This window comes from Lacerta agilis, chromosome 14 (assembly GCF_009819535.1).
Source record: "Lacerta agilis isolate rLacAgi1 chromosome 14, rLacAgi1.pri, whole genome shotgun sequence".
In the NCBI taxonomy this organism is placed as follows: domain Eukaryota; kingdom Metazoa; phylum Chordata; class Lepidosauria; order Squamata; family Lacertidae; genus Lacerta; species Lacerta agilis.
In genome coordinates, this window is record NC_046325.1 from 38,568,236 (window position 1) to 38,595,787 (window position 27,552).

The following is a 27,552-nucleotide window of genomic DNA, read 5'->3' on the forward strand; positions in this document are numbered from 1 at the left end:
TGAGATTCACCCAACGTATCTCAAAACACTGCAGCCGGTCAGTTTTGCGACTGTTTTTCCAGTGTTCAGATTCCTCTCTCCACCACCCACCACCCACCTCAAAATACAGCGATGGAGGAATGTAACAAAGTGACCTGCGCTTGCTTTTCAGGAGACAAAACGGGAAAGCCCAAGCTAAAAGCAGATGCAGATGGCCATGACCAAGAGGTAAGCCAGAAAACCTTGCATTTGAGAACTTGCCTGGGCCTCCTAGGCAACAAAGAATTCGGTGGCTGCCAGGGAGCAGCTAGCCAACTGCATATCCAGAAAGATGTATGTGTGCATAGGTGGGGCGGGTTCCCAGGAGTAGCGAAGAACTCTCTTGTAACAGCAATGTGATTTTCCAGCTCAGGCTGGCTTCCTGTTTCTGGTCCTTAGTCTGAGATGCTCTATTGGGAAAAGGGACAATGCACACTATTATTTTTATTAGATGTGGGGGGGGGGGCCGCTGAACCAGTTTTAAGCAGGTTCCCCATTTGCATCCAGATGGCAGCTCACTACAGCTTGAAATTAAAAATAGTGTTGAAACTATTGGTTAATGAGCACTGACTCGGTGCACTAAGGCCACATAACAAATCAACTTGCTTTGGTACCAACCCATTGCTTTCTTTCTGTCATTCTATTTTAATTTACTGCTCTAAATCTCCAGGTAAGTTTTCCTCACTCTTTTTTTAGAAAGGGGGAAACCCTACGAAGAGGTGAGAAGTCCCGCCGGGGACATCAGATTACTGCCTCTTTAGAAATGCACAACCTTGTGACGGAATACAGACATGACCACATAATTTATTTTACTTGTCAGTTTTAAGTGTGTCTGATTCCCCCCCCCCCAATGGTAGTACCTTTAGCTCACCACAGGAGGGTAAACAAAAGCAAGCAACTGCTGGAGAATTTGAAGATTTCTCCTTGCAGGCTGATGTTTTCTGCAGCAATAGGAGCGGAATAAAGAACCTTAGTAAGAAGATAGGGTAGAAATGAAGATAGGGGGCAAGCTTTTGTCCTGTTCTGGAGAGGGAGGACTTGAACCAATGCCATCACATTATAGGAAAGGAGATTCCGACTAAACATCAGGGAAAACACTTTCTGTTCGACAAAGGATCGGTCTCCCTCTGGAGGTTGTGGACTCTCCTTCCTTGGAGGTTTTTAAGCAGAGGTTGGGTGGCCATCTGTCACAGATGCTTTGGCTGAGATTCCTGCATTGCAGGGGGTCAGACCAGATGACCCTTGGGCTCCCTTCCAACTCTACAAGGCTAGGATGATTCACATGTTTGGATGCACTTAAAAATGAGGTGTTCAGAATTCTGCTAGTGCACTGCTCCTGCCTAAGCTGATGGAGAGAGGCAGTCAGTACTGGGTGTGGTGCTAGTCTTGCAAGCTAATGCTTTTTGGGGTCTTCGCATCCATCTTCAAGAGGCCTAGGTCTGGCCTTCATGGCCATCTTCTGCATCGCTACCGGACGCCTCCCCATCTCACCTAATAGATCATGGGTAGGCAAACTAAGGCACGGGGGCCGGATCTGGCCCAATCTCTTTCTAAATCCGGGAATCAGCATGTTTTTACACGAGTATAATGTGTGCTTTTATTTAAAATGCATCTCTGGGTTATTTGTGGGGCATAGGAATTCAGTTCAGTTTTTCTTTCCCCGAAAAATAGTCCAGCCCCCCACAAGGTCTTGAGGAACAGTGGACCAGCCCCCTGCTGAAAAAGTTTGCTGACCCCTGTAATAGGTCATAATGTCTGGGAGGCGAGCTGTGCACCGGGGGGGGGGGGGAATTGTGCCCATTCAGATGCCATTGTACTCCCAGTTCCCACTGGCTCCAAGCTTATTGGCATTCTTATGGGCCAAGCTTATTGGCATTCTTCCATCTTTTTTAACTTTTCCTTTCTCTTTTGACTTGTGCTTCTTTCAGAATTAAAGGATCTGAAAATTGTAGGTGGGCTTACCCTCAATGGGAGTAAATTACCTTGCGCAAGAATGGTAAGTTGTAACTCTTCTTTTACCTACCTAAATATCCGACTAAGATGCCTAAACTCCCAATCCTACCCCTAGCTGTCTTAATGAAACAGGAAACATGAAGGTATAAAGCTACAAGATAAATAGTAAATAGTAAAAAAATATAGGTAAAAAAAATATAAGTAACAGAGCAAACCAAAACACAAAACCTCCACCCCTGCATGTACAAGCTCGTTCTCCCATAATCAGATTTACTCTCTCCTTGTTCCCACCCTGGACGCCTCTGGTTGGTGACTTTTAAAGCGGCTGCAAAAGATGTCATAAAGGTGGGCAGGTCACTGTTACCTTGACAACCTACCTGCTTTGGCACTCTTCTTGAGCTGTGTTTGCTGAAGCATCCCTTTTCACTTCCGTAGCTCCATTTCTCACGAATCAAGATTCCTTCAACACCATTCCCAAGTTCCTCCTAAATACAGTAGGTAACTCACACCTCACGGGTTTAGAGACGGCTAGAGCGCAGGATTAAAACAGCCCAATTTGCAATATGGAAGGCTCCAGGTTCAATCCCTGGCGTCGTAGCTACGGAAACCTCCCCAACTTTAAAATTAATTGAATTTTAATATTGATGCACAGTGATAAAACAAAGACAAAATATGGATACAAAAGGATTAGGAAAATATATATTGTGAGGTGTCTGCTCTTTGTCACTCCAGAAACATAGAACCATGGACCATCTTTCGATAAATAATGTGTTGCCGATTATCGTAACTTGTTTTTTTCTGTTATACATTGCCTTTATCTGCAAGACTGTTTCCCAAGTTTTTCTTTGGTCGTTCTGCAAATGTTTTTACATTTCCAAGACTGAAGAATATCAAAGTTTGTCAGTGTTTCTGTCAGCTGAAAATCGGCGTTTGTAACCTCAAACTGGAACATTGCAAAGTTTTAGGGTTTTTCAGTAATCCCTAGAAGAAGGGAGGTTTCTTATAGGCAGATGATGGGAAACGGGGTTGGTGAACACACATTTTCCACAGAACTCTTCTTGCTCAGTGCGCTGACTTAAAATTGTCTGGGGTAGGAGAGCTGAAAATAATGCCAATATATGCAACCAATGCGCCCCTTTGGTTTCAGATAATACATGGGTAAACAGGTAAAGGGACCCCTCACCGTTGGGTCCAGTAGCGGACGACTCTGGGGTTGCGGCGCTCATCTCGCTTTACTGGCTGAGGGAGCCGGCGTACAGTTTCCGGGTCGTGGGGCCAGCATGACTAAGCTGCTTCTGGTGAACCAGAGCAGTGCAAGGAAATGCCATTTAGCGCCACCCGCATCCCTTAGTACATGGGTAGAAAAATCTAAAAAGCCAGAGACAAAAAAAATAAATTATGGCCCTCTAGTGGCCACCATGGCTCACTTAGCAGAAGTAATGTTTTTAGTGTTAACTCTGGCAGGGTAGACTCTATTCTGACCAAACTAAGCCGCCTAGAGTAAAATATACAATCACTGCAAAGAGGAAGGGATGCTTTTACAATCACAGAGTTATAAGGCACCCTGAGGGTCATCTAGTCCAGCCCCCTGCAGTGAAGGAATAATGTATGGGGTTTTGTGCATCACAGAACTCTTGCAACAGTCGGCCAGAAAAGGCCACTCACCCCAGCTATATAGAACGCAGTGCAGTGGTTTTTTAACCACTTTTGAGAACCTTGCCTAGCAACCAGCCCTAACTTGACCAGCAGCTCAGAGTAGTTGATGCCATTATTTAGGAAAAGAAACATCCTCTGGCTTTTAAAGCCATTGTTCCGGCTGACGACGCAGGACTCCCATTATTGACAGCACTTTGCACCGAAGCTAGATCTCTGGGTCTAATCCTGGCTGTGTTTATTATTATTTATTTCATTTTTATACAGGATACAGAAGGAGAGAAGGGGCAAAAAGGCAACACACACACACCGGCTGCAAAGAAACCCAAAATGAGACAGTAGACACCCATGGTGGGTAAGCACAGCAGCTGCCAATCTAGTGTCAAGATTTATTCTCTTTTTTTAAGAAACAGCACAAAAGTAATCAAAAACAATTGGGAGGACTGCAGGGACAGAGCAAGACCACCAAGCTTGCATAAATCTTGGCCCAGGAGAAGAAGCCAAAGATGGCAACCCTTCCAGGCTGCAGCTACGACTGGGGCATGGCATTGAAGCCAGGGGTCCCTGGTGGGCATTGGAGGATGGGTGAGAGAGAGAGAGAGGAGTTATTCTCTCCAGCAATGCCTCCAAAGAAGAGAGTCTTCCATCCAGTAGGGGGCAAGCGTAAGGCAGCGGGAATCCCCTTCATGATCAGAACAGCAAACTGGCAGAAGTCGCCCAGCTCTCCTGCACACTCTTACAAATGTCCCTCCCTGAAAAAAGCAGAGCTCGCTGCAGCGCCCAAGTATCGAGAGAGCCCAGCCACGAAAAGGCACTTCAGAGCAACGCATGTGCTTGGGTATAGCGAGGGGTGAAGGCACCCGTGTCCCAGCGGAGTGGCTTCTGTTTAAAGCATTCAGTGCCCCTCGAGGAGCAACGGTAGCCAGGCGGACAGCAGTGGCGTCTGTCAGAGCAGCAGGAGCCCTGCAGGGGGAGACAGAGAGGCAAAAATGATGTGGGGATATACAACTTCCTGTTTAAAAGGTTGCAAGACACTGAAAAGGCGGTACTAGGATGTTTATTGAGAAGTGGGTTTTCTTTATTCATGCTTCTTCTCTGTCTCAGAGACCTTACACGGACCCTCAAGGAGGCTGATGATTTTGAAAAACCCATCAATATTATTGAACGTGAACTGGTGGAAAGCAGAGCGCCAACAAGAGGAATAGTCCATGGATTCTCGTTCTAGTCCCTAGAAGGGCAAAACTGAGACTGACATTTAGAAAATACCTGAAGGCAGCCCTGTTTAGGGAAGTTTTTAATCTGTGATATTCTAATGTATTTTAGTATTTGTTGGATGCTGCCCAGAGTGGCTGGGGAGACCCAGCCAGATGGGCAGGGTACAAATAATAAATTATTATTATGGGGAGGAGGAAGCAGGTACAGAGCCACCCAGTGGCAGAGCTTCATGCTCTGGCACTGGGGGATGGAGAGCAGGCAGCAGCCACAATGGCACCCTGCTGGGATTGTGCTGCCAGGGGCGGGGCGCTTCCTCCGCCAGTGGAGCCACTCCCTGGGTTAGCTGTAAGGAGGGATAAGGGACTCGAGGTTGGTGGGGCAGCCCCATTTACCCTCATGGGCCAGCCTCCAAGTAATACCGTATTTTTCGGTCCATAGGGCGCTCCGGACCACAAGACGCACCTGTTTTTTAAAGGGGGAAAAAACCAGGAAAAAAATATTTTCCTGGTTTTCCTCCTCTAAAAGGCAAGGAGGGGAGCCCCTTCACAGCGGCTCATCCCCTCTTGCTTTAAAGGGACATGGGGGCGAGGGGAGAACGCTCAGTTTCTCCCTCCTCCCCATGTCCCTTTAAAACAAGCGGGGATGAGCCTGCTTTTGGCATCGGCGTGTGGGGCGCAGGATGGTGGAGAAAGCAGCAGTATCCCCGCTGTTTTCTCCACCACCCTGCACCGATCCCAAAAGCCTGCTTTTGAGATTGGCGGGCAGCGTGGGATGGGGGGAGGCCGCAGGAGTGAAGCCTTCGCTACATAAGGCGCACAGGGATTTTCCCTTTTCAGGAGGGAAAAAGTGCATCTTATGGAGCGTAAAATACAGTAACTCTAGTAACCCATGCACAGATAGCCTTGGACAAAGAGATTAATGATGCTTGATATGTATTTGTCAAAACCATAGTAACACATGGATTAACATATATGCTATAGTTTTGTAGTCTTAATTATATTTTATTGCTGTTTTCAACCACTTTTTAAAAGGGTTTTTTAATGTAGCGTCGTACCTTGGTTTTCAAACAGCTTAATTCTCAAACGTTTTGGCTCCCAAACGTTGAAAACCCGGAAGTGACTGTTCTGGTTTGCAAACTATTTTTGGAAGCTGAACGTCCAACGGGGCTTCTGATTGGCTGCAGGAGGTTCCTGCAGCCGATCAGAAGCCACACTTTGGTTTTCAAACATTTTGGAGATCGAAGGGATTCCGTTCAACTGTATTCTCTTCCCCTCTTTTATTATTTCTTCTTTCTCATTTGTTGAGATGGTTAATATTGATACTTTTATTTTAATTTACTATAATAAATTATAGTATGGGAGGGAGAAATGCCGCACAACAACAAGCAAAGCAAGAATTAAATTGCATCATCCATAAAAAAAAAACCATGAACGTCATTACCGGTGCTGCAAAGTGGAATTATCTACTAGTGGTAGATAACTTCACAGGTAACAGTGATTGGATGCCAATTGGAAATGTGATATTGGCTGTTGGTTTGGGTTTTTTGTAGCTTTGTTTAGTAAATACAAGTAAAATAAAAATAAATTTGCACAGGAATTTTTCTTTTGTTCAAAATTTCCCAGAAAACTCATGGCCGACAATGAGATACAATAAATCCCCAGGGATATAGACACGAGGGACTCCCATCAACCCCAACCTGCCTGGCCATCAGTCAAGGACACTTGAGAGTTGTAGTCCAGCGATGGCCCCAATCCCTGCCTGCTTTCTACCTTCATGTTTCACTCCCTTTAAACCATTGATCCCGCTTCTCAGGATCTTTCTAACTAAGATACCCACCCTCTCATGATCTCTGCTCAAAATCTTACCCAGTCATCACTCCACCAATCACACAAGTCCTCCCTGCTAACCAGTTCGAACCTGCAACCAACCCCCAGCACAGCCACTGACCTTGTTGTAAGGGCAACAGGCCCACCCGCCTGAGCTGGACTTGCAGCAGGTCTGGTTGTCGTGGCAGTAGTGCTGATCACCGCACGACACATCCCGGCCAGACGTGGGGGCGTGCGAGGAACTCAGCAGACCGCCAGCAGGTAGGAGCCTGGGCCAGAACTGCTTCTCGCACGTCTGAGCTGCCACGTTGCAGGTGTAGCCCGAGGGGCAGCAGTGTTGGTGATCCTCGCAGCAAACAGCCTGTAGAAGCAGAGAGAGAGAAACTAGGTCATTGAGTGTTGCAGCATCAGGACACACCCTGAGAACCAAAGAGCTGCCCGTATGTGAAAGGGTGTTTGCTTTTAACTGCTAAAAAGGATATAAGTTTCTGTTATTAACAAACGTCTTCCCAGTGGAGAAGACAGGGCCAAATGCAGTGCAATACACAAAAACAGACAAGGGGGTGAAAAAAAATGGAATGGCTGACAAGCTGAAATTTGCGCCTCTTTTTAAAGAATTACTTGCACCCTGAGAAATCTCCGCTTCCATTTTACAAGAACTCAAGTTTTTAGACCTTAAAGCTGTGGAGACACCGTTGGAAAACCTTGGGAGTGTTCTCAGGTTACTGGGAGGGGGCTGGGGCCATCTCCCTTGGCTAGTGAAACACACATTTATTTACTGCCAAAACTAGCTTTTCCCAGAACAGCATTTAGGTTAGTTTCGCATACCTCAGAGGGTGCCTGAAAGACACCCAACACCATGCAGAAACCAAGCTTCTGCTGCTCTGACCAGCACCCCTGCACCCTCTAGGCTCTGCCTCCTCCCACCTGCTCGATCTTTTTCTGTGCTTTGTCCTGGTCACTGCCTCTGTCCAAGCCGCTTGCCCCATTTCTTAATAGATCAGGGTCGACTCCAGCATCACACAGTGCAAGGCTGCCTGCCGCATGTCAGTCACCCAGTGTGCTGGCACCTAGATAGAGTTAAGTTTGTGCAAAACCCCGGCTGCACTCACGTTGGGCAACTGGCAGCAGCTCCACCCGCCTGAGACATCCCTGCAGCAGGTCTGCCCTTCCTCGCAGCTGGCTGTGTCATTGCATTGGACGCCACGGTTCTGAGTCACACTGGCAGGATGCTTGGGGGCCCAAGGTAGAGAGTGCTGCTGTGACTGGCAGGTGCTTCTGATTGGATCACAAGTGTAGCCTTTGGGGCAGCAGTGGACGTGGTCTGCACAACAGACAGCCTGCAGGGGGGGACAGAGGAGAGATATAAGAACAGGAGCTGGCAAGATTTAACATCAAAGATCGGAGACCAAAACGACAAATAAAGTTTGAGAACCACTTGCCGCAGGCATCCTTGTGAATTCACAACAGACAGGGAAAGAGCAGGATTTGAATCTGGGGCTTCCTGGGTCAGAGCTCAGTCCCTTATGCTGCACCAGCTCTTTAAAAAGGTAAAGGGACCCCTGACCATTAGGTCCAGTCACGGACGACTCTGGGGTTGCGGCGCTCATCTTGCTCTATAGGGAGCCAGCATACAGCTTCCGGGTTATGTGGCCAGCATGACTAAGCCGCCTCTGGCGAACCAGAGCAGCGCACGGAAATGCTGTTTACCTTCCCGCCAGAGCGGTACCTATTTATCTACTTGCACTTCAACGTGCTCCAGCAGGGACCGAGCAACGGGAGTTCACCCCGTCGCAGGGATTCAAACTGCCGACCTTCTGATTGGCAAGCCCTAGGCTCAGTGGTTTAACCCACAGCGCCACCCGCATCCCTCCGCACCAGCTCTTTAGGAGACGACAACTACAAGGGCTGAACCCCAGGAACCAATTTCCCAGCTAGAGGCATAATTGGGAAGCATCTTAAGAACACACAGGGATTGGCCAATGGGGATAAGGTGGGCCACACAGCAGGGTTCCCAAAGAGGTTCCTTTTTTTAAGAACCATTGCCTGCCACAAAGGCACATTACAGCAGGGGAAGGATTCCCCTTTGTTTAAAGAGAGTGTTAGGTTTTTCTTGAACTGCACAGAACAGCACCATCACTTTAGTCTCACACTCAATAGCAACTTGTTGGGGATCCTTCCGCCACACCAGCTCACCTGTGGGAAAGGGCAGCACCCCCACTTGCCCGAGGGCAGCCGGCAGCAGGTGTACTCGTCTGGGCAGCTCGTGTGGTCGTCACACCTGATGTCATTCACCTCCCTCAGCTGAACGAGAGCCGTCGAGACCTGCCGGGAAGGCCATCCGCTTTGGATGCAGGAGCTGCGTTCCGCGTCGCAGGTGTAGCCCCCAGGGCAGCAATGCACGTGGTCGGAGCAGCAGACAGCCTGCAGAGTAAAGGAAGGGTGAGGACATGCTCCTCAGCAGCCTATAGTCAGCTCCCCAAATCAACCACTCTTTACCTGTAAGGAAACCGCTGCCTCCATGACACACACACACACACACACACACACACACACACACATTTGGGGATAAACCCGCCCGCTCAACATACCTGTGGGAAAGGGCAGCACGCCCAGCCCTGCGCTCCGGTTGTGCAGCACGTCTGCCCATCTGCGCAGCTAAACTCCTCGTCGCATTTCACGTTCCTGCTTAAAGAGGCGAGACCAGCGACGGCCGGCTTCTTCTCCAGCCAAGGGATGCTGCCTCCGTTCTTTGTGCAAGTGCCTTTCGACAAGTCGCACTGGTAGTTGGCGGGGCAGCAGTGGGAGCCGTCCTTGCAGCAAATGGCCTGGGGGTGGGGGAAAGCAAGGGGGGCGGGCGGGAAGGAACTTGTGAGCCTGGAAGGAATCGGGGGACAGGATTTACAATCCCTGACTGTAAAACAGTGTCAGGGTCTCTGCTCTAACCCAGTCTTCAATGGGATTTTGATTGAGACCCAAGTCAATGATGCTTTGGGAATCAATGGAATAGCCTTTTCCTGTTCCATGTCTGCTTCAAATTATTATCCGGCCATTTTGCATTGGGGGGGGGGGGGACAACTGCATTTAAATGCTGGTGGAGGGGAAAACCTGACCAGATGAGATTCTCCTCCATTGTTAATGACACTTCACATTTTTCTTCCAACTGCAGTTGTTCTTGGTGCCCCAGGGACAGAGCAGTTGTGCAGAGGAAGTCCTAGATGGCATGTAAGGGCAGAGGAAACCCTTCCCGATCCATCAGGATAGAGTCACGAAATTACTAATCTGGCTAATCACTGGGCATCACCAGCTGCCAAATGTAAACCAGAGCCAGAAGCAAATTAGATGGGATTGCATCAGATTAGGGGGAACTGCTGCCATCCTGTAAAAAGTGGGAGAACCAATTTAAATGGGAAACATGGGAGAGAGCCGGGCTGAAAACTTGCCAACCCATGTTTTACTTCCCCACATATCCCTCTTTCTCCAGGCACTTTGGGTTTCGACACTGAAAAGGCTTAGGGAAAGCAGAGAGGGAAAGGAGCCCAGGAAAAGGAAAGAAAGGGGCCTAGAAATCTCACTGACTGCGACACAACCCATAGGGCAAGTTTCTCACCAAGCAAAAGCCAGAGCTGTTGGCCACTGGTTTCTAGTTGTCAAGATACACCTCCTTGCTGGGTAACAACATTATGCAACCTGCTGTTCACCCCACAAATGGGCTCCGCTTGTTCCCATTTTACAGACAGCAAAACTCCGGCTGTGAGCAGACTCCCAGCGCAGCCAGGCATGAACCCACTTCCCCCATCCCCTTCCGTTCCACAGCCAAGACACTTTGAGCGCACAGGCCAGAGAGGCATTTGACAGTGAGTGTTGATGTGGCTGGCCCAGGCATAATCCCCAATTTTCGGGGCAGGGAGGAAGAGATGGGACCTGCCCCACCCTCCTCTCACCTCTGGCAAGGGGCAGCAGCCCCACGCGCCCGATGACAGACGGCAGCAGGTGTGTCCTTCTGGGCATTCTGTGTGGGCATCGCATGGCACTGCCATGCCCGCAGAGCTCGCAGGCAGGGAGCGTGGCTCTGCTTTTGCCAGCCACGGGATGCTTCTGCTGCCTTCGTCGCAGGTCCCCGCGGCCATGTTGCATGTGTAGCCCTTTGGGCAGCAGTGGATGTGGTCTGAGCAGCAGACAGCCTGGAAAAGGACACAGAAAGCTCTCAGGTTCATTTGTGGAGCAGTCGACACAAGAGTGGGCACAAGGAGGCTGCCATCTAGCCCTGGTAGAAAGACCCTCCCCACCAGCCCAACTAGCAGAGATCCTTTTCGACATTGCGGTTCCTGAACATTTTCAGGCCACCATCCTCTGGGTCCCATGGAGACTCGGAAACTACAACTAAACCAGAATGCGGGATCATATAACTAGTCCTAAAGGATCTTCAGTGGCTCCCAGTATGTTTCTGAGCACAATTCAAAGTGTTGGTGATGACCTTTAAAGCCCTAAACAGCTTCTGCCCAGTATACCCGAAGGAGCATCTCCACCCCCATTTTACAGTCAACACACTAAGATCTAGCTCGGAGGGTCTTCGGCAGTTCCCTAACTGTGAGAAGTGAGGTTACAGGGAACCAGGAGGAGGGCCTTCTTGGTAGTGGCACCCGCCCTGTGGAACGCCCTCCCATCAAATGTTAAGGAGATAAAACAAATATCTGACTTTTAGAAGACATCTGAAGACAAGTCCTATACAGTCATACCTCGGGTTACGTTCGCTTCGGGTTGCGAACGTGGCAACCCCGGAAGTGTTTACGCATGTGTAGACGTGTTCTGTGCAGAAGCGCTGCTCAGGTTACCAACTTTTTGGGGTGCAAACGGCACCCCGTAAACGGTACCCTGTAACCCAAGGTGCTACTGTATAGGGAAATTTTAAATGTCTAATGTTTCACAATTTTTTAAGTGCTGTAAGCTGCCCAGAGTGGCTGGGGAAACCCTGCCAGATTGGCGGGGTATAAAATTATTTGTTTGTTTGTTGTTATTCCCCGTTATCCCTGCCATATAAAAACATTCAGAGGGGATTTTGGTGGTGGGATAAAGAAAGAAATTTGTGTAAGGTAGAATTACAATGTGATGTAATTTACTGTACGATTCTGATGTATGAAAAGTATTGTAATAATTATAAGATCGTAAATAAAATTATATATTTTTTTAAAAAACCATTCAGAATAGTGGTTACTCACTAAGGAACATAGTAAATAACATGGTAAGATTTAAAGCAGTAACCACCTGCTACACATTTGTTTAAAATCCAATGAAAACTACTTCGTTCAATTAGTTCAGGCATCCCCAACCTGCGCCCCTCCAGAAGTTTTTGGACTACAATTCCCATCATCCCTGACTAGTGTTCCTGTTAGCTAGGGATCATGGGAGTTGTAGGCCAAAACATCTGGAGGGCTGAAGGTTGGGGATGCCTGAATTAGTTCAACAAAAATAGATGAACCTGATACCCAATGACACCAGCTTCTCCAACTCTGATGGTCATTTACACTTCCAGTGCTCCCTGCCACCCCCTTGCCTATTAGCGCCCCCTAACACCAGGGGGCAGTAATGCCTACTTTGGAAACCACGGTTTTAACAGCAGGTATCGGGGACAAGGCTTAGTATCCTCCACCGGCAAAACTATAGGATTCGTGTGTCTCTCCCCCCCCCCATGGCCACTTCCTGACTTGAATGAGTCAAAACCCTTGCCCCACAGCAGGAACACAGGAAGAGGTCTTGGTCCACCTAGTTCAGGACTGACTGGTGGGATTTCAGAAGACGGAGACTGGGACCATCTGCGCACCCGTCCTCTCATCCATCGCTCTTACCTCCTCCAATGGGCAGCACCCCCATTCGCCTGGGCTTCGCAGGCAGCAGGTGTTCCCATCTGGGCAGGCGTGCTCATCGTCGCACTGGACAACACCGACTACAGGAAGGGGAGGGAGGCACATTGGAATGGGAACCAAGAACGCCCTACCTCAAGGCTGTTTTTTGGTGGCCCTTGGCAACATTTGACTCCCCCCTGAAAGCCCCTCCACCCATTGTCTTGCCAAGGCCGGGTAAGTGAGGTGCTGGGCTTTGGGAAGGAGGTGTGGTGTTCTGGCAGAGTCCTAGCATCCTCCTGCCTCCTTTCCAAAGCCTAGTAGCGCTTTCCTAGTTTTAGGAAGGAGGTGGGAGGGCTCTGCCAGAGCTTTGCGTTTCCTTCCCAAAGCCCTGTGTGTTGCTTAGCCGGTTTGGGGAAGGCAGCATGAGGGGTGAGGAGTATCAAGTTTTGGTCTCGCTCCCTTAGGAGCAGAGGAAGCTACATTATACCGTGTTAGAGCACTGGCCCATCTAGCTGAGGACTGTCTACACTGACTGGGAGTGGCTTGCCACTGTTTTCAGACACAGGTCTCTCCCAGCCCTAACCTGGAGATGCCAGAAATTGAACCTGGAACCTTCTGCTTGCAAGGCAGATGCTCCTCCAATAAGCAGCAGCCCCTCTCCCAAAGTCGACATCATAGGCAGACAACCTGGTGCCTTCCTGAAGCAGCTGGCCCACACCTCCCAACCACTTGGCACCACGACGCCAGCTATCCCCGTTCAACGTTACGCGCGCAGGCACCAATTCTCATCTCCCTCTCGGCGCACCTCCCTTGCTGCTCTGCGGAACCCGCCACCCCGAGTCCTGCCTCACCTGTTTGGTGGAGGTCCGCAGTGAGGTGCGAGATGGGCCATGACCTCAGCGGGGTCATAGTGCATCGCGAGTGCTCCAGGTCACACTTGGTGCCCTGCGGGCAGCAGTGAAGGCGGTCTCTGCAGCAGACAGCCTGGCAGGAGGCGAGGAAAGGTTGAGGGCATCAGATCCAGAACAGCACTGCCTCCATCTGCCTAGCTTGGGACGTAGGGTTGGCTGGAGGGCACCAGTTCATGCCAAACATTGCAACCCATGCTTCTGGTTTGAGGGCTGCATCTTTTCCATATCTTGCTGGTACGGGCAGCAAGCCCAGCGGACAAGAGCTAATTTGCAGCAAGGCTTCACGGAAAAGAGGGCCAACAGGCACCCCAAAGCTCCCCCAAAATGAATCGAGTGGGGGGAAGAAGCTGCACTGGTGGATCCGTGTTGCTGGGAGTGGAGTAAGACTGGGCAATATATCGTCCAAAATCAGTTTGAAGTCCATATCATGATACTGGTTTCATAATTTTTGACCTAGAAATGTATCGCGGATCATGATGTGTCTGTGTGTATGCTCTGTGCAAAAGTCACAATGCGGGGGAAACCGTGAAGCCAGACAATGCCTCTACAATGCTCCGTCCTTATTTCAGACATTGTGATATGCAGTATATCGCAAAGTTCAGCTTGTGATAAATTGCGATGTCGAAAACCAGGTTTCGTCCAGCGCTAGAGTGGCATACAAGCCTCAGGGAAGTGGGCAAGTGAAAGAGGGTGGTGATTTCTTGCTTCACCCCCACGGCCAAAATCTAATGTACAGTGGAACTTTGGTTCTCGAACGGCTTAGCTGACGAACAAATCAACTCCGGAACACCAAAAACCCAGAAGTGTTCCGGTTTTCAAGCATTTTTCAGAAGCCGAACATCCGACGCACCTTCCGCTTGAGTGCAGGAAGCTCCTGCAGCCAATTGGAAGCAACGCCTTGGTTTTTGAACGGTTTCGGGATTGAGTTCAAGAACCAAGGTTCCGCTTTATGTTGGTGAAAAAAAGAGCTGCCACAATTTGAATTTAGCGAGAGCCAAAGGCCTAGCAACACTGGCCCCTTCCACGGAACCCACACAATCCCATCCAGTTGTCTTTCTGAATTCGATACTTACATTGGGTAGGTGGCAGCAGCCATATTGGCCCGTCGGGAGAATGCAGCAGGTGTCTGTGTCCGGGCAGCTGGACTGATTACCTGGGCAGAGGCTTTTCTGAGGTGAATCTGCAGAGGAGGTTCAGAGACAGGAATTTAAGGGGGTGGAATGCGCTGCCTTGTCAGAAGGGGAATGAAGAACTGCTGCACTGAACGGGCAGCAACTCCAGTTCCGCCCCATCATTCACTCCCCGTTCCGTACCCAACAGAACCGCTCGCCTGCTGGCTGGGAACTTCTTTCGAAGAGGCTGCTCCCCGGAGGCTGCAAAGCACCGCGCGTGTGGCAGGTCGCAAGTTGTGTTGTGTGGGCAGCAGTGGATCTTGTCTTCACAGCACAATGCCTTGGGAGAGAAAGAGGAGAGGAATGTGACAGCAAGCCCAAAATAAAATAAATAAATAATAATAATAATAATAATAATAATAATAATAATAATAATAATAATAATAATTTATTTTATACCCCACCCATCTGGCTGGGTTTCCCCAGCCACTCTGGGTGGCTTCCAACCGAACATTAAAATGCAATAATCTATTAAACATTAAAAGCCTCCCTAAACAGGGCTTTTTTCAACTGGTTTTACTTGAACTTTCGTGTTGCTGTTACAGATTTGTTTTTCTTAGCTTACGTGTTCATGGTACTTTCAATATTTAATTGTAAGCCACCCTGATCGTGTATCCCAAAGATTGTGCTTTTATGCCCAAACAAGTTTCTAGTCTAGCATGGATGATGGGAGGTGTAGTCCAGTGACCATGGATAACAGCCACAGCTTTCCTTCCCATCCCTGCCTGATTTGATTTGCTGCTTGCTTCACTCACTCACACACATCCCTCAATTACCTGGTCCCATTTCTAAGTTATCTGCTCACAAGTACATCAGCAAACACAGTATTTTTCCTTCAAGAAGCATCACCTCGAGCTTGCTGGGCAGCTATATTACACAGACTCTTGTGCCAATGGCTTCAGAAAGTTCAAGAGCACTTGTGTCTTTGAGATGTTCGAGTTCTTAATGGCTTTCTCTTGAGGTTGTTTGTTTGCTTGTTTACATTTTTAAATATTTAGTTAGGTTTTTTTAAGAGGTGTCAAGTTGCATCCCAGCATAATTACTTAAGGAGGAACTTCGGTTCTGAAACACATCCAGCTATAATACTTCATTCAGCTATAATGAAACTCTCACAGGTGTGGACTTTGGAGAACCCATTTCTGCTTTTTGCATTCTCTCTCGAATTTGCCCCCTGGTTCTTTTCGAGTTTCTTTTTCTTTTCTTTTTGCACAACCTGGAGCTGTTCTATAGTGCACCTGCTCTCTTGCTGCATTGCACAGACTCCTCCCCACCCCCCACCCCCAGCTAGCCAATGGGTCTTGTTACCCTGTAACACCCACTCTCCCCTCTGGGAATCTTCAGTGACTCAAGCCGCACAGACGTACTTGGTGTCAACGGTACAAGGTGTGACCCAGAAGTTGCTCCACAACCTCCTGTTCAATACATGAACTTCAAACCAAGTCAGACCCAAGGCAGTGAGGGATCCAAAGGTGCATCTTGGGGGCAACGTGGAAGAAGATCAACAAGGATTTCCTATTCTGTTGTTTAATTAACAGCAGCAACCAAACTACACTGCCAAGTACAACTGCTGAAGTGCAGAAAGTTGGGGTGGGTGACGAGGATTGTATTCTGTGGAGGGTACCCCATTAGGGTAGAAGGGGCACTGCCCCACCAACCTCGCTCTTCCACAGGGCAGCTCTTGTTTATCTGCTTTCTCCTCCTCAAGTCTCAATGCTGCACTTGCAGAACTCGCCAGAGAGCAAGATGGTGACAGAAGGAGACTGAGTTGGCTTCGCTTGGTGTTGGCTCTGGCGCCACCTGCTGTTGGGCTCCTTGTCTCCTGCCCTACCAGTCCCAAACATGCACCAGCCACCACTGAATGTTGTGTGCGTGGAAGGACTGGGACCCAGTTTGCTTCTGCTACTCAACGTTCCTGGGCTCAGAATTCTTTAATTGTTAAGTGCTGGCCTTCTGCGTCTGGTTCTGGCTGGCAGATCTTTGGGTTCTAATCAATAGCAAAGCAGATCGTGGGAGCCTGAAGTCCACCCGCCTCTGATCTCGACCACCACTGTCTACTCTGACTTGACAGCAGTAAGTGCTCCGTCATGGTGCTGTGGCTCCCGCAAGGTCTCAAGACAACTGCAGGTGCCTTTCAGAAGCCTCTGCTTTTCCATCAGATTGGCTTTTAGCGGTCAGGAAAAAGGCAAGCTAAAGATTTAATAATTTACGGCGGGTTTTCAGATTGTTAGTCACCCAAAGGCTAGACATCAAATCAATTAATACCTTGATTTTAGGAAGAAGAAGAAGAAGGGGAAAAAAACACTGTTCTCTGCAGCTTTTGCTTATACTAAGTGTTTTGTGAGTTGCAGAAGCATCTGCAGGGAAAGCACAGAACGGAACACTGGGTGGGGGATCCAGATCTCTCTTCACTTTAAAACCAAGTTTCTAGTCCCTGGGGCTGTACATATATGGTTGAAATCACACAAGAAACATGTTAAAACCACAGGAGCAAGGAAGGTGGCCGAGTGGGGTGTTAGGCCTTCAGTGTGGCTTGCGATTACGAGAAAACAAAAATGACACAAAGTGCTAACAAGTGAAGAATTATATATATATAAACGCCCCAAAAAGGACAAATTATGCAAATGAAAGATGCTTGTATCATTTATAGACTGAAGAATTAAGCTTCTTTGGCACTGATTTTTATAGGCTAGTGATGCTATGTGGTTTGGCTTTGTCCTAAGAGTCGGCCAAAGCTGCTTGCTTCGGAGAAACCTGTTCGCTGTCGTTTCCTACTACCTGGACCGCTTGGACATATCAGGGAGAGAGTTGGAGGCCTTTAAGAAGAGGTTGAATGGCCACCTGCCATGGATGGTTTGAGCTGAGATTCCTGCATTGCAGGGGGTTGGACCAGATGACCCTTGGGGGTCCCTTCCAACTCTACGATTCCACCTGCCGGGCCCCCATACCTCGGGCATCGGGCAACACCCCCAGACTCCATCAGGCATCATACAACAAGTAGACTCGTTTGGGCATTCCGATTCCCCATCTGGACACTGAACAGCACCGACTCTGGCAGGAAAGGTTGGAACTAGAAGCCAAAAGCAACAGAAAATCCATTTTAAAAGTAAGTTCTAGCTGATTTTTGAAAAGCCTGGCATACAGAGGAAGCCACTGGGATAGTCAGGTAACTCTTCTTGCCAGGTTTTGTAGTTCATTGTTCCGGCTGTGACCACCCCCCTCTCCTTTCCATCACCCTGCCCCAAGGTACCTTCACTCTGAGAGCAGGATTTCCCGTCAGGACTGCAGCGGGAGCCAAGGGGGCAGCAATAGTGACCGCCAGCACAGGAGATGCCCTGTAAGAGAGGAGACGAACGTCAGGGGAAAAGACATTCAGCACAAGAGATGGGGGTGGGGATTGCAGGCTCAGGAGGAACCTGTCTTTGCAGAATGCGTATTTTCCAGGGAGAGGTGTTGGGGACTCAAGTCTGCCCATGAACTCGACAGGGAGGCATGGCAGCCGTGTAGCTGGCGGCAGTCACTCAACGGGATGTTTTCCTTCCATCCCTTTCCAGGACTACAGTCAGTTCCCACCCCCTCCTTGTGTGCCCCATGCTCCACAGCATTCAGATTAAGCGGAGATCACAAGGTCGATGAAGAAGGTTGGCAGCTCACCTACTCAGAAGAGAGATTGACTGAAAAATCTTGCAGTCGTGGCTAGGGATAGGAAAAGGTTTCGGAGAGGTTTCTGCTGCCTTCACAACTAAAAAGCACCCTACCCACAAACTCTGGCAGAGACCTTTTTGAGATGCTCAATACGAAAATAGCACTTCTTCTCCTTTTTAATCACCCAGTTAGGAGCAGGGTCCAAATGGGAACAGAGATCTATTAAGCGTTAGAACACCTGTTCTGAGATATATTTCAGCACAGAGCACAAAAGGGAAGAAGGCAGGCTGAGACTACAAGGTGTGGGACACGGAGGCTGAAACTTTCCCTTTCGGCTATCCCGAAACAGTCCTGGAGAAAGACCTGCACCTTGCAGGAACACCCTCCCCTGTTCTTTTCTGTGCCTCACCTCTTTCCAGGGGCAGCAGGCCAAGTCATCTTCTGGAGTACGCAGGCAGGAGTATTCCACAGGGCACACACGGCCGTCTAAGCACGCAACACCAGAGGGCTCCGCCACCTGGTGAAGAGAGTTGTCTTGCGGAGGGAACATGCGCAGGGAGGCACCTGTGAACTGAAAACAGAAAGAGGAAGTGGGAAAGTGGGAAGCAGAGCTGGCCCCGTGCAGGACCTCCCTGGAAGAAACAGCTGATGCAGAGCTGGGGGGGGGGGATCATGTAGCTCAGTCAGTAGGGCACGAGACTCTTAATCTCAGGGTCGTGGGGTTTGAGCCCCACATGGGGCAAAGGATTCCTGCATTGCAGGGGGTTGGACCAGATGACTATCGTGGTCCCTTCCAACTCTACGATTCCATGATTCTAGGGTTCTACTCAGTGTTAGAAACTCAGATAGATAAGCTTGGCGCCAAATGGCTCCTTAAACGAAGGCTGCGGTCACCAAATCGGAACGTCTAGTTGGAATAGGCCAATATATATGAGAACTGTCCCCTGGATCAAGTGACTTTTCTTCTTTAAGTTCTCCAAGTTCTTAACCTAAGCTCAAGGTTGTCATCTGAAATAGCCAGATGTTTAACAGAGAATCAATCAGTCCACTGCTTGAAAAAATTAAGATTTTAGATCCCCAAAATGGCAACTGGACATTCCGTTTTGGCGTCTGCATCCTAGGTTCCATTTGGCGCCTAGATTATATCTGAGTTTCTAACAGTGCCAACAGCCCTACCCTCCAGGAATTTGCCTGATCTTCTTTTAAATCCACCCAGACTGGTGGTGGTCATTATTACCTCATGGGGGAGGGAGTTAAATATGAATATATATATATGCACAGGTGTACATAGAGGTTCAGGGTTGTATAGACTGGTGGAACACAGTTCTATTCTGATCCTATTCAGGTGTGCTATTGGTGTGCATGTGCCACAGACAGGTGGGGTGAGCCGGAACAGCAAGCTCAGTTCCACTGCAAAGTAAGGGGCAGCGAGCCATTTTACTTGTGGACTTTGACCTCCAGCCAATGTTAGAAACTGCTACAGAAAAGCAAGGAGCCAAATGTGACAGGCGCCAAAACAGAATGAGCAGTCGCTATTTGGGGGAGTGGGTTGTCGGCAACACTTTTTATTTATTATTTGGGTAAGCATGAACTAATAATTCACATAAGAGACGCATAGTTAATATCACATTTTTTATCAGAAATTGTTAATACATGTTTAATTTGGTGTTTACCCCCAAAAAAAAATTGGTACCATACTTCAGTTTTCAAAACACTACAATTCCTTAACATATGGTCTATCCTTAACATGTACTTCAAGGCTTCAAAACACATACATTTCAGTAATACTTGAGTGTCAGCCAGGCGCAAAAATGGCACCCAGACTTTTTGAGGCACTTGCAAAATGTACCTGGTGCTCTGCTAATTTTGAACCCTACCTTCAACTCATGGAGAGGGAGAGGGAAATAGTGAAACGGGAGGGTAGAGCTGAGCACGCTCGTTCCTGCTCATATGTGGGGTACAGATTTTATTTCTATTAAAAATATAAGTTTTGGGAGTATTTGTTTTTCCTGTTGGGGCTTTTTTATGCTTCTTTCCGTGTTTTAATTTGTATTTATGCATTATACAAACATTTGTGCACCATTCTGGGATCTTTTTGATGTCCAGAAGTACTTTAAATAAACCATTGTTTTAAAAGGGTTCATTTAATGGAAGGGGGGGGGGAACAGCTCTGCCTATACGAAGTTTGGGAGAGCTACAAATACTTGACTTTACACCTACTTGTGGAAGGTGCAAGTCTGGTTCTCACCTGAGGCTGGTCACAGCAGGAATATCCATCTTCTCCGGAGAGCTTGCAACAAATGGAGGATCCCCTACAGCTGTGGCCATCGGGGCACTGCAGAGAAGAAGCAGTCCCTCCGAGCACCAGGCACACAAACAGCTGTACCCACCCCATCTTGGCCAAGAACCTGAAAAGAGAAAGATGGAGAAAAGGACAGGCATTGGTTAATTACAGGCAAGTCAATGTCTTCCTGCGGACTGCTACACCACTGTGAAATATAACCAGGCTTTTGGCCTTTAACTATCTGTGGCCTTTTAGAAGTGAGTGGGATGTTTCTAATGTATTCCTCTTTCCTCTTGGTTTTAATGTATGTACGTGGGGATTTCTGTCTGTTTGGTTGTGAGTTGTTTTGGTGACAAAGTAGGTCGGCAATAAATCGCACAGCTTCAGCGAAGTTAACTCTTTATTCAAGGAAACAAGGTGGACTGAGCAGCAGGGGTGTAGCAAGGGGGGGGGCGTAGGGGGCGCACCGCCCCATGTTCCATAATGGAGGGGGTGACAAATTATCAAGGAACAATTACTGCCCTACTAGGGCGGTTTATAAAAAACTTTTTAAAAAAATGCCTGCTCCAAAGGTCTTATCTTACTATACTAGGGATTATATAGCTATATATGAAATTTCATGCATATCAGTTAATATCTTGACCCTCCTCCACCAAAATAGCTGTTTACTTGGCTGTTTTCCTATGTCGTGAAGGCTGAAATTTCAGTTCAGTGGAGCACTTACTGTTCCCAACCCTAACTCTGTGGAAAGCCATCTAGTTAGACTTTAATTTGATTCTGAGATGTTTTTAGGAGGTAATTTAATTATTGTTTGATTTTATACCAGTTATGTATCTGATGTTAGCCACCCTGAGCCCGACTTTGGCCAGGGAGGGCGGGATATAAATAAAAGTTTTTATTAATTATTATTATTATTATTATTACTTGTTATTATTACTTTGTAAGAAAATATGAAATAACATAAAACCATTTTTGCAGGGGGGGAATCAATGGGGGGGGGGTGACAAGAAATTTTCCACACCGGGTACCACCTGACCTTCCTACGCCTCTGCTCAGCAGGCCAGGCTTAGTGGGCCCCTGTGAGGCAGTTATGGGGGTCTTAAGGTCCCTGACTTCCCACTGTTGCCTAAGTCTCCTCCTCCCCTGGATCCAAGCAATCGGAGGCTCCTTCATCTGGCATGTCCTTGTTTCTCCCTCTTCATACCTCTTCTGGTCCTGGGAGACGAGGGAGGAGGGGAGCTGGTCACAGCAGGAAGGGGTGGGGCACACACAACAGCCTGGCTTTCTCACCAGCCTGACTTATCTCTGCCTCTTGGCCTCCACTGCTTCAGCTTCTGCCCCTAGTCTGGACTTCTCTCTGCCACAGACTCCCCCTGCTTCCTAAACCCTGTTGTCTCTTCAGCTTCCGACACCTCCTCCTCCCTTGTCTTCTCCCTCTTACCACTCATGGTCATCCCACCACCCACCCCCAGGCTCTGAGCCTTCTTCCCCTGGGGGAAGTCCATGATATCTAGGTTGTCTGGGCAAGATAAAGTGACTGACAAATTTAATTAATTAATAATAATAAATGCCAAGAAGCTGACCCAAGCATAAATGAGAACTTGTGCATGAAAAAACGTGACCCAGAACTCTGAACTACTAGAGTATCACGTGACTCGGCTGGGTCATCAGCTGACTTAACTGACCCTCATGTGACTCAGTCATCATGTGAGCAAGCTCTGGGTGTGAACAGAGCCAATAATGGGAAGTCCTAGTCAACGCTGCATTGGGCCAAAGAGTTGCCGGCTGCAGGCTAGAAGGAAAGGCCTGGGCAGCTGCCACTGAGCTCCCACCGCTGCCCAAGAAGTCTTCAAAGCAAGCAAGGCAGAATGAGGCGATGGCCTCAGGCAGCAGACGCAGAGGGGCAGGAAGCAGCGATGAGGTGTTGGGAGTACAGAGCTGTGTGTTGCACATGGCCAACACTGTGCCTCCTGAGCTGGCTGAACGCCCTCAGGTGAGGAGCAGGATTTTGCTCCATTTCAGTGTTGAGGTAACTAGCAGTCCAGCTACCTACTGCACACAGATTAAATTTATTACATTTATATCCCAACGAGGAGCTCAAGGTGGCCTACTTGGTCCCAATTCTCACAACAACCCTGCAAGGTAGGTTAGTCTGAGAAAGAGTGACTGGCCCAAGGTCACCCAGTGAGATTCAAGGCTGGGTGGGGATTTGAACCCTGGTCTCCCAGGCCCAAGTCCAACAGTCTGACCACTACACCACACTGGAATGGTGCGGGGATGTCTGCTTACCCTTCACCTCAGGCAGCAAAATACATTGGGCTAGACCAGTAGCCATAACTACCACCAGGCCTAGCATCAGAAAATATGAATCCCGTCCCCAGACCCTCTTCAGAAAAAGCATTGCTATGTTGCTGCTGTTGTTGTTTTAACAACTTTGTATTTTATGGCATTGTTTGAATTCTGTACAGTATTTACAGTCCAACCTCGAGGGGATCCTTGGCTGAAAGGTAGCATGACTGCAGGGGGTTGGACTAGATGAACCTTGGGGTCCCTTCCAAACTTTACAATTCTATGACATAATATGCACTATCTACCCATACTGAGTTTTAGAAAGGCTCTGCCTGCCTGAAGCAAGTGCCTCTTGTAAAGAGGTCTCTGGCCCAGTTTGGGGGTTTGGGGGTGGGTGCGCAGGTGGGTCTGCTGCTGCCTTGTTCTGCACCATGGTTCTCATCTCTTTATTGCCACAGAAGTCCAAAATAGAGCCAAATTGGCAGCCGCAATCAGGAACTGAAATTTATGTGTCCCTGCAACCGAAACGGAAACTTTTGGTCTGCAGCTTACATGACTGACTGGTGTGTGTGTGTGTGTGTCAGAGAGAGAGAGAGAGAGAGAGAGAGAGAGAGATATGAAATGAAACTTTCATGAAATGAAAACTTTCAGGGAGGAAGCAAAGGAGGCAGAACAAGCAGATTCCATAAAATGCATGAGCTAGAGAGAGTGATCAAGGCACTAACTTTCGAGTTAGAAAGCACAGCATCTGAACTGACATGGGTTTCACCTGAACTTAAGCCCGCTCTGCACTCCAATTCCAAACTCAACTTCTACCCATTCTAGCCTATAAAATGAACTTAGCCCCCAGGAATACAAAATCACAGTTCCTACCTCTATCCTCCGATTCACCTGATGCCGGCTCAGAGGTTCGTTTACCCACAAGAAGGAGTTGGCCGCAATAAAGCAGGAAGACCATTTCCTTTCCCCAGAATCAGTAGTTTAGGAATTATAGAGTTAGGTGTTAAGTCTGCAACTTACAGATCTAAAGATTTCTCAGATCAGCTTGCTAGCAGGAGGAGCCAATTAGTCAAAGGGACAACTAAGGTACATTGCTAAACCTGAGGAGAGCTCGTATCTAAAGTCTGCACAATGCAAGACTGTAGATTTGAGCGACAGCGGCTTGGGAGAAATATGCACTTCAATCTGGAGTAGTCAATCCAGACCAGCCAAGCTTCATACTCATCATGGTGGCACACCCTAATCTCTTGGCTTCAGAAATCTGATGGGGTTTGCAAGAGAAGCCTGGTTTCTTCAGCAGTTGCTCCATAAAGGAGTCATGATGTAAGGATAGGAGTTGTAACTTTCATCAGCCATGTTCAACAACAGCTGGAGGTCTAGGGTTCCCCCCCCTCCCAGCTAAAGAGGAACAAAGGATGAGAGAAAGAGAACAACACGTGCCTTCAGAACCAGCTGCCCTTGACGAGGCTGAACCTAGTTCCTTCTTTGCAATTACTAGTTCCCCAATTCATCTGCGGGTGTTGATGAATGGTTTTTAATGCATGCTCATCATGTGGCACCCTGAAACAGGGTAATCAAAATCAAATATCCACATTATGTGAAAACCGTCCTCTGTGACGGATGCCTGTGCAAATATATTTTTGTCTATCTGCAAGAAACTTGCAACTGTGGTGCAGGCCCTCCTTCCCCAATCTATTCCACCCAAGTTATAACGACAAATTAAAGCTGTTGGGATGCTGCACTTCCAAACAGCCACTGGGAAGAGGCAGATTGCTTGGTGCCCAGGGTTGGGGCAGTGGTGGCGTTGTGGTCTAAACCACTGAGCCTCTTGGGCTTGCCGATCGGAAGGTCGGTGGTTCGAATCCGCTCAATGGTGGTGAGCTCCTGTTGCTCAAGCCCAGCTCCTGCCAGCCAAGCAGTTCAAAAGCACACCAGTGCAAGTAGATAAATAGGTACCGCTCCGGCGGGAAGGTAAATGGCGTTTCCGTGCACTCTGGTTTCCGTCACGATGTTCCGTTGACCAGAAGCGGTTTAGTCATGCTGGCCACATGACCCGGAAAGCTGTCTGTGGACAAACGCCGGCTCCCTCGGCCTGAAAGCGAGATGAGTGCTGCAACCCCATAGTCGCCTTTGACTGGACTTAACCGTCCAGGGGTCCCTTACCTTTTATGTGCAAATAAATATGAGTAGGAGCGGGCAGGTCAGATCTTTCTCAAAAAGATGTCTCGTTGATCTGACTTGTACTTTTTGGGGGGAGCTATCACACACTCACAGAATCAGACCCTGAAAAGGAAGGAGTCGCGGAAACCTGTGGCAGTGCAGTCACTGGGGTGCAGTTGAAAAATGGGAGGAAATTCAGGCTTAAAGGTGGCTTGTTGACCTGCACCACTGTGAACAGACACACTCCCTCCTGCTATATAGCCCTAGGCTTCTCTTGCACAGCACAGAGCTGGCGCTCCTAAATATTACTAGAAAACAGTAAAGAAACAGCCCTCCTCCCCGAACCTGATGTGCCTCTTTCTCCTGTCTGCCCCCCATTGCCCCCCGCAACACAAGCAAAAAGCCAAGCTTCCCTACTTCTCAGAAATCACAACAGAAAGATGATCCAACTAGAGTATGGAGCTACACAAACTGCAGAAGTTATGTGCAGGCAATGCGATATCTCAAGACATGTCGAAGCAATGTACACGGACGGATCAAATATCTGTTTGTTTTATGTGTTGATTTTTCCACCAAATCCCTTGTTCTCTAGATACTCACCCCTCTTGTTGAGTAAACTTGTCTCTGTGTCTAAAAAGAGGAAACAAAATAGAAAATTCTTTTCAGTCGCACCTTAGAGACCAACTGTGTTTGTTCTTGGTATGAGCTTTCGTGTGCATGCACACTTCTTCAGATATCTAAGGTGCTACTGAAAAGAATTTTCTATTTTGTTTCGACTATGGCAGACCAACACGGCTACCCACCTGTATCTAAAAAGAGGGTGATCAAGAAATGGCAAAGTGGGAGATTCTCTTGTGGGCCAATTTCTTATACCAACACCTTCAGATCACCAAGATTGTTCTAAAAAATGGATTCTCTATTTTTTTTAAAAAAATCACACACTTAAGAAATATTTATCGTGCAGGTACACCAAACCAAGAAGTTCGGATTGGGTGCAGCTCATTCATTTTTGCCTCGTTCTTCAACCCCAAAACATTCCTGGCTAACAGGCCTAAGTATGACAACTACTGATTCACCCCAAGATTTATAAAAGAGCAGAACAGTAGAAAGAAAGAAAGAAAGAAAGAAAGAAAGAAAGAAAGAAAGAGAGAAAGAAAGAAAGAAAGAAAGAAAGAAAGACAAAACGAAAAATGTTTAACTCTAGAGCCAGCAGGGACTTAAGTGAATGACATCCAAAAAAATCTTGGGCAAACAAAAAGGTCTCCGCCTGCAGCCAAAGAGATAATCAAGTCAAAGTTTTATCCCTGAGGTGAGCAAAAGGACTGAAAAAGGATCCATCGCAGACCATCCCCCACCTGGCCCCCCCCCCCCCGCCAGCAGGGAGACCTAGCACAGATAAGGTGGGCCTATGGGGAAGATCTCAACAACTAGGCATATCCATGCAGAAGGAAATGGTCTTTAAAGTCCACTGGTCCCAAGCCAAAGAAGGTTTAAACAGTGTTAAGAATTAGCCAAGCACATTTTGTGCCTGGCTTTCAACCACTTGCGACCAAGTGAAGATCCCTGGGCTACAGGAAGACGTCTAACGTCTCCATCATCTGGAGGTGCCTGCCTGGGGATCACTGGATCTGGACTGTTTTCACAACACATCCCGTAGAATTCCATCAGTTATATTTTACCTGCACAATCAGAATGAATTTCTGGAACCTGCCTGAGCAGAGGCAGTCACCTTTAAGAAAAAGAGGTCGGAATATATGTAGACTGTCCCTGGATCAAGCAACTTTTCCTCTTTTAAGTTCTCAAAGCTCTTAACCTAGCTCATGGTTGCTATCTGAACTACCCAGGTGTTTGAGAATCAATCACAGTCAGTCCATCGTTTGAAAAAATAAAGACTTTGGAGTGCGAAAGCCACCCTACCGCAAAATGGCAACTGGACATTCCGTTTTGGCGACTGCAACCTCGGTTTAAGGAGCCATTTGGTGCGTACCTTATATATCAGAGTTTCTCACACTGGCTTAAAAGTGTCAGGATTACCACCAGGCAGCAAACACCGTGCTTCACCTGGTACCATACATGAAAAGCCCCACATGGGGATGCTGGGGATTCAATCTGGAACCTTCTGCATGCAAAACTGAAGACCGATGTCTGCAATGCTCTGGCCTTGCCCTGTCTGCTTGAGATCTCGGCACAGGCACACTTACAGAACAAGAAGCACAACACAGAACTCACAATGATCCAAACTCAGTAAGCAGGCAACACATTGACTTCAACCAGAAGAGAGGACACACACTGATTTTTGGATTCAAGTTTGGGAGGAAGTAAAAACTGAGTTGAGAAAAGGAAGTGCAACATAGTCTCTTGTACAATAACTACAGGAAGCCATAAACAGAGACAGGACAGCGACCTTCAGGGCGTAGGTTTTGAGGTCAACCTATGTAGAATCACAGAATTGTAGAGAAGGAAGGGCTCCCCGAGGGTCATCTAGTCCAACCCCCTGTAATGTAGAATTAATGTGCAGGGGTTTGTGCACCACAGAACTCTTCCAACCGCTGCACAGAAAAGGCCACTCTACCCCAGCTATACAGA

The 27,552-nt window shown here is 48.1% G+C and overlaps 1 protein-coding gene across 1 annotated transcript; it reads right to left on the minus strand.

The window, feature by feature from the left end:
• Window positions 1–4,024: 4,024 nt before the first annotated feature.
• On the minus strand, window positions 4,025–27,227 carry GRN (granulin precursor). The gene is made up of 15 exons (XM_033169991.1): window positions 27,196–27,227; window positions 20,482–20,641; window positions 18,643–18,804; window positions 17,839–17,923; window positions 17,537–17,658; window positions 14,733–14,871; window positions 14,493–14,599; window positions 13,360–13,492; window positions 12,512–12,609; window positions 10,610–10,849; window positions 9,257–9,493; window positions 8,862–9,089; window positions 7,778–8,005; window positions 6,787–7,026; window positions 4,025–4,587 (listed from the first exon to the last, which is right to left on the minus strand). Exons 1-15 carry the CDS (start codon window positions 27,225–27,227, stop codon window positions 4,441–4,443), a joined length of 2,358 nt encoding a protein of 785 aa, XP_033025882.1. The 3' UTR covers window positions 4,025–4,440.
• Window positions 27,228–27,552: the final 325 nt, after the last annotated feature.